Source organism: Malania oleifera, chromosome 4 (genome assembly GCF_029873635.1).
Source record: "Malania oleifera isolate guangnan ecotype guangnan chromosome 4, ASM2987363v1, whole genome shotgun sequence".
In the NCBI taxonomy this organism is placed as follows: domain Eukaryota; kingdom Viridiplantae; phylum Streptophyta; class Magnoliopsida; order Santalales; family Ximeniaceae; genus Malania; species Malania oleifera.
Window position 1 is genome coordinate 101067677 of NC_080420.1, and position 7494 is coordinate 101075170.

Sequence of the window (7494 nt, forward strand, 5' to 3'; positions counted from 1 at the left end):
AACTTAATTAAAAAAAATACTCACCTTCATATTTAAATTAAAATATTATCAAAATACGATTAAAATAATAAAATTACAAATAATACACATTAAAAATTACTAAAATAAAAATAAAATTTATTATAATTATTTTACTTAATTGTTCTACTTTCAAATTTTACTTTACAATAAAAATTTTATTGGACATGACAATTAAAAAATAGTAAAAGTATTTTTTTAATTGGCTTTATTATTATTTTTTAAAATTTAAGTATATTTTTATTTTAATTATATTTAAATTCATGTGATCATTTAAATTTGATTTTAGTTTAAAAGTGTATGAAAAGAATAATTTAATCTAATAAAAAATATTTTTGGATGTTAAAATTTTTGGCAACGGGTTCCTAAAACATCTGAAAATCGTAAAATCTAGTTTTCAATTTTTTGGCAAAACAGCTAAAAATAGACAATATAAACAGAAAACTGACAAAAGAAATAAACACATTTTTATAATATGTTTTTTCATTGTGGAGAAATAGAAATAGAAAATAAAAAACAGTAACGATACCAAACAAGCCTTAAGTGTTTCTTTGTTTTTTGTTTTTCTTTTTCCCCCCCAAAAAATTTTTGAGATCATGAATTCAAGGTTTTAGAGTTTAGACAAAAATTGGGCTTGGATTTGAGTAGGATTGACTACAAAGGGGCAGGGAGACTGGGAGTGTTAATTGGGCTGATGGGCTTATGAAATTATAAATTTGGACTTTAATTGTTAACAAGTTGGAAAATATTTGGCAGATAAACTCAACCCAATCTGTTTAGTAGCAAGTAAATTTTTTAAAGCAATTTGATTACGAGTTAGTTTAAACAGATTAGATTATATTCGAATTAACAAATTATTATCCATTTGAGTTGGAATGATTAAATGGAAGATCATACTAGTCTTTTAGAAGAATTTTTTTTTTTCTTTAATAAAAGCTTGTTTAGATTTATTTTGAATAATAATTAATGATTTTTAAATTTAATTTTATAATTTATTAAATACATGAGTTGAACTTGAACACGAACGTACTTGACTGATTTTAGTTTGTGAATTGTTTAGTTACAAGCTTGGTTCAATTTCAAGTAAATATACTCACGTAGCCAGCGGTACCTGTGGATGATGAGAATTTACTCTGTGAGTCAGCAGAGACTGTGGATGGTGAGAGTTCGTTCTGTGAGCCAGCGGAGACCGTGGATGGTGAGAGTTTTCTGTGAGTCAATGGGAACCGTGGATGGTAATGGAGGTGTGTTTTGGGGGTCGGGTTGGCTAAATGTCCAACTGATGCACGGAAGCCGTGTCAGCATTTTGGACTTTACCTGATCAACGAGACTTAGGAAGAGGACGCTGATCCATAGGTTTGGTGCCATACTAGGAGGTCTGAAGGGCTTATTGGTGGCTGGATTTCCTATGTAATAAAAAAAAAAAAAAAATTAAACTCAACACATTGTAATGACTTATTTAACTTAATAGTCAAGGCTATCTCAGTGTTCGCTTATTTAAATCAAACTCCACAATATTAATTACTTGCTTAGGGAAAAAAAAAAAAAAAAAACTCACAATGGGAATTCAGTGATAAGCCAAGACATAAGGACCTATTTGATATCGTTACTCTTTTCTATTTTCCATTTTCAATTTCTATTTCACGAAAGTGAAAAAACAGATAATAAATAATGCGTTTGTTTTCATAATTAGTTTTTTTATTTCTATAGCCAGTTTTCAACTATTTTTTAAAAAACTAAAAATCATATTTTATGATTTCAATCTTTTTGCCAAACTGTTATTAGAAACTTTAATATTTAAAAATAGTTTTTGAATTAAATTATTCATTTTATACACTTATAAATTAAAATAAAGAGTAAATGATCATATGAATTTAAATATAATTAAAATAAAAATATACATGCATTTAAAAAAAAATTAATAATAAAAGCTAATTACACAATAGACAATACCTATACTATTTTTCAATTGTTGTGTCCAAAATTTTTTCATTATAAAGTAAATTTTAAAAGTAGAAGAATTAAGTAAAATAATTATGACAAATTTTATTTTATTATAATAATTTTTTAATGTATATTATTTGTAATCTTATTATTTTAATCATATTTTTACAAATATTTTAATTTAAAGATGAAAATATATTTTTTAAAATTAAAATTAAAATTTTTATTAATTTAATAAATATTAAATTATTAATTTCTAATTTTAGTTCCTATTTCTAATTTTTAGTTTTCATTTCTCCAATTTCTCCTTGGAAATCAGAAGTCAGAACCAGAATACTGGAACCCCAGAACCCACATTCGCTTACCTTCACCCTTCAGGGCTCAGCCGCTTAGCCTTTATCTTCATCAGTTTGACTTCTCACAAACGGCAAATCTCAGCCCAGCAGTCGCCGCACCAGCTGACTGACCAGCACGGTAGCCTGCATCACCACTACCACTACTCCATTTATTCCGGCGAGGTAGAATTCAAGCAGAAGAGCCGAATTTATTCTGAAAAATCAATGATTGTTTGTGAGTTTATTTTGAAAATAATTGAGTTTTTGTGTGCTTGTTTTGAGAATCAGTGCGTATGTGTGTGGGTATTTTGAAACTTAGAACTACTAGAGTTCACATAATTGCAGAGGTGGACGGAATCCATGTAGACGGATTTTGTTTTATTTTGTTCAACGGTAGAATGGGGGGCGGCAATCCCTTTGAATGGTAGCAATTATGTACATATATATATATATATATATATATATATATATATATATATATATATGTGACTTTAAGTTGCATTGCATTATCAGGGCTTTAGGTTTGGGTTCTGGCTTACAGGTAGTTCTGTAGCTTTTTGGAAATTAGCTTTGCATTATTATTGGCTGTCGTGTTGTTAATACTTAGGTTGCATTACTGATTTCTTTGTAGATTTCTGTGTGATTAATATATTTGTGAGTGTTTCTGTGCTTATTTTGTGTTTGTATGTTTATTTTGAGGGTCACACATTACTGATTACTTTCAATATTACTGTGTTATAAATCATTACTATAAGTGTTTGTGTTGCTTATTTTGAAAATCATTGTGTGTGTGTGTGTGGGTATTTTTTAGCAAACCGCATATTGGACAAGCTATAAGAAATGCTTTTACCTCAGTTACAAGGTAACATGGATTTATACTTTTGTGATTGGTTATTAAATGTTTAACAATTTATGAAATTATAATTTCAAAAATAACTTCAGTTACTATATTACGAAATCTGTTGTTCATCATCTGGTAAATAAATTATGCTTGGGAATGACAAATTATACGCCATGGTTTATCCGATCCAAACCATTATAAATTCACCTCTTAATTGGGTTGGATATGGATGGTAATAACCTCACCTAATGATCCACCTAATCAGCCATGGATTATCCATCCTGTTCCACTTTTTTAGGTCTACCATGTGCATGTAAGTCCTAATTTGTGTTCCTTTCACTGAACCAAGCTTCAAACCCCTCACTAGGGGCTTGGTTGGTTTGGGGCCCTACTTGTAGTGGCAAAATTTCCTCTCCTTTCACTCTCCATCTCCCAAGTGACTTGTGCGCAGGGTTCTCTAAATTTCATCTTGCTGTCTTTTCCTCTTATCTCGCCATTGATGGTATTGATGATGTTGTTCGTTAATCCTTGAAAAAAGTATTATTACTTTGTTACCAACGATTACGTACTAATTTTTATTAGTCAACAATTGTTGGATGCATGCACTCCGCCTGTGTAGCACTAAATGTCATTCACTATCACTACACGTAGCCGATCCCAAGCTCTGAAAAGGAGTAGGGTTGCGTTAAGTGGTTGACAACCAACATAAAAATTGTTAGATCTATGTGGTATGAATCCTTACCAAGTGTTCACAAGAGTGTCCCTTATGAGCGACATGTTGCACATATATCACTAGGGTGTAATGAAAAATGGACAAGGGTTAGGCCGAGCATTCTAGATAGGAGAGGGTTAAGAAGTTAGTACAAGAAACTAAGTTTAGACTGACAACTTGGAATATAGGGACTCTTTCCGGAAAAAGAATGAGGATCATGGACACAGTGATAAGAAGAAAAACTAACGTTATTTGCCTGCAAGAGACTAAGTGGGTAGGGGAGAAAGTAAGATAAATTGAAAAATTCAAGATTTAAACTTTGGTACATTGGAAAGGAAAAACATAGAAAAATGGAAGATTTAAACTTGCGCTTGTGATGCTTTGTGCTGGTGTTTGTGAAGGTTGGAGTGGTTGGTTTATTCCTTGAGATCTTCCGGAGTTTTGTTTGTTTTCCACTTATAGTTGTTTAGTTCTTATTTATTTGTTTGGTTGTTGGTCATTGATTTATTGATTTTGAATAAGTTGGTTAAGTCCGTTTTAGATTCTTGGGGTTTGATTTTGTTTTCGCCAAGTCTGAAGGTTGGAACCACAGTATTCCTCCGCTACAAGTGAGGGGTTTTCTAATAAAGATAGGAAGTGCCGCCCTCTTTTTCCCAAAAAAAAAGGGGGGGGGGGGATAGGATTATAAAAATAAAGATAGTCCTAGGCTTAGAGATAATAAATGTCATTAGTGTGTATACTTTCCTACTAGGATTAGCAAAAAACCTCAAAAAACAGTTTTGGGAGGATATGGATAGTGTTATACAAGGGATTTCAAGGTTTGAAAAAACATAAGGGATCTTTGGGTCTGAAAAAAACATTCATAGGAGCTTTTTTGAATGTGCGCATTGGGAAGGACAATAAAGACTATGAGAGGATACATGGAGGCCATTATATGGATATAAAAATGAGTTTGGTGATACAATTACTTTCTATTTATGCAAAAAAGAAAAAATGATTTATTTAATTTTTCACTGTAGAACATTAATGCTAACCATGAAATAAGACCCCTAATCATACATATGAAAGTCTAATTAACTGTAACAGTTCCAAGCACAATCCGCAACATAACTCTGACAAAAGGAGTAACAGTGAGACTGTTTTGTAATTGTCAGTATGTTATTCAGTCCTGACTTCAGGAAAATCTTCCAAAATTTTCAAATTTTTTGAATGTATTGGAGATTTTGAATGTGATTTCTTTGAATGAAATCAAAATGATTATTTTGATTACAATGTTTTGCTATTTTAGTAAATGATAGTATGGGGTTGTCACGAAGTAAAATTAAGTAATTTAAATAAATATATTAAAAACCAAGACATTTGAAATAAGTGGAAGGGTAATAAATAATTAACACTGGGAAGGGAGTGGGTAGAGGAAAGAGAAGTTTGGGGAGAGGTGAATGACTTTTATATTCCTAAATACAATTAAAAGAAACGATATGTATCAACAAAAGAGAAGAGACAGATGATGACTGATATGAATCTCATCTACTTCTATAATAATAGTAATGATATTAGCTAGGATGTTTACTGCATGAATTTGAAGAGTTTTGACTAATCTTATGATGGGGGATGTACAGAAATGGCATGAACCTAATTGTTTTAGTTCAAACAACTTGAAATGAAGTGTACAATAGTCCCACAGGGGTACATTATGATGGATTTCTGCGTTGGAAGTCTCAAGTTCTAACCTTGAGATGGGGTGGGGAAGGGTTATGGGATGGGGAATGGCCTACCCCCTCTAATAGACCAAAACAAGGTTTGCAATCATGGATGCTGGGATATAGGGAAAGGATATGAAATTTAGTGATGTTATTGATGACCAATGAACTTGGTGCTTTTAGTATGTTTCATAATCTTTTTGTATTTTATTTGTAATTACGTTAGGAAAAAAAATGTTTGGTAAAAGTCACTGCTTTTGTTTGTATTTATATTTCTTTCAAATGTTGAATCAGCCCACTCTATGATTGTCTAACAAATTTTTTTTTTTTTCCTATTTGTGAATTTTATTTTTCTAATTTTTTAAAAATGTTTGATGATGGTTATGCTTTGCTGTCAGCTAGTTTTTTTTTTTTTTCCTGGTTTTCTTCTGAAGAAGAGATCTCAGTAGAAATAGTGTTGCAATTCTCTGCTGTTCAGTTCTGCAATCCATACAAGCAAACAACTGGGTCATTGTGTGGTGTGGTAGGGATAATGATTTCATCTTGTGGCTTGTTGGCTAGTTGTGGACAATGATGTTTTTCTATATATATATATATATTTTGGGGGAAGGGGGGGACCCGTGGAGATGTTTAATGACTTGGAGAAGGGATGTAGACACATTAGGCTTATTTATAGAAAGTTTCATGTAGACTTCATTGGCACAACTCTTGAAGATATATCAGAGGGCCCTGACTCTTCTGCTTAATAGGCTTAAATTAGCCCTTTTTTTCATCACCTCATTGCAGGCCCAAGGATTTGCCCCACTTTCTATACCCTGCTCCTGATGATTCGCAAACGATATCAGGATCCTAAAACAGGTAAAATCGAAACTTCTATTTCTTCTTCTTCTTCTTCTTCTTCAAATGGAATTTTCCAGCTTCAAAGTCCTGTCAGAATACTAACTTCAATATTGTTATTGAATCCAAAGTCTCGCTTTCCAACTGTTGGATGAAATGATTGAATCACGGACTAACCTTCCCTTGGTTTTGATTGAAGTTCTTCAATGGCTTAAATCTATTGACACCGAGAACTACCTGAAGAAAGTCGGATTGGGTAAAGAAGACCACTACTTCTGGAAGCAAATAGGCAAGGCTCTGTTGTGCACTTATACGCTATTTGGGGTAGCGTGGCTGTACAACGAAACATCGCCGCTTGGCTGGTGGACCTTGAAACCACGGCCCAAAGAAGAGAGAGAAATGGCACACCTTTATGAGCGTGTCCAGTATCCGTACCCAGGTGACAAAGAAGCCATGGACGAGTTCATAGCCAAGGGAGGCATGATTGGCACCACCATCAGTCCCAAAGGATTCATCGTGTCCAATAAAGATTCAAGCAGTTATCAGAAGGAGTTGCAGGACAAGAAGTTCGAACAAGAGTCTCAAAAGCTGTGGATGAGGATGAGAAATGAAGTCATTTCGGAGCTTCATGAGAAGGGATTTGATGTGGAATGAATGGTGTTGAATTAACAATAGATTATAGAGAATATTGCTAGAAGGAAAAAATAAAAGACAGAAATGGCTTTGATTTATATATATATATTTGTATTTGTGAGTTGGGATATATTTTCATGTGAACATAAATTTTTGAATCCCTGAAAGCAGCCACATTTTATTTAGTTCATATTGAAACATGTCTTGAGCCACTATTGTTTGGGATGATTAACCTCAACCAAGAAAGGAATTCAGTTTTGGGATTTATCTTTTTAATACAGGAATGATGTGTGCGTAGTCAGCAATTTGATTGTTATGGAACATTTAAACTGCAAATTTTGTTTCATGCATAAAAACCCTCTGACAGATGCACGGAGATGTACTTACGTATATTCCAGTGGACAATTCAATTTTCCTGCAAAACTGTGTCTGAGTATGTGTGCAATTGGGCTTAATGACCCTGATGAAGAAGAC

At 32.6% G+C, this 7494-nt stretch overlaps 1 protein-coding gene across 1 annotated transcript; it reads left to right on the forward strand.

The window, feature by feature from the left end:
- Positions 1-2231: 2231 nt before the first annotated feature.
- On the forward strand, positions 2232-7220 carry LOC131154071 (uncharacterized). The gene is made up of 3 exons (XM_058106574.1): positions 2232-2480; positions 6337-6408; positions 6587-7220. Exons 2-3 carry the CDS (start codon positions 6375-6377, stop codon positions 7039-7041), a joined length of 489 nt encoding a protein of 162 aa, XP_057962557.1. The 5' UTR covers positions 2232-2480; positions 6337-6374; the 3' UTR covers positions 7042-7220.
- Positions 7221-7494: the final 274 nt, after the last annotated feature.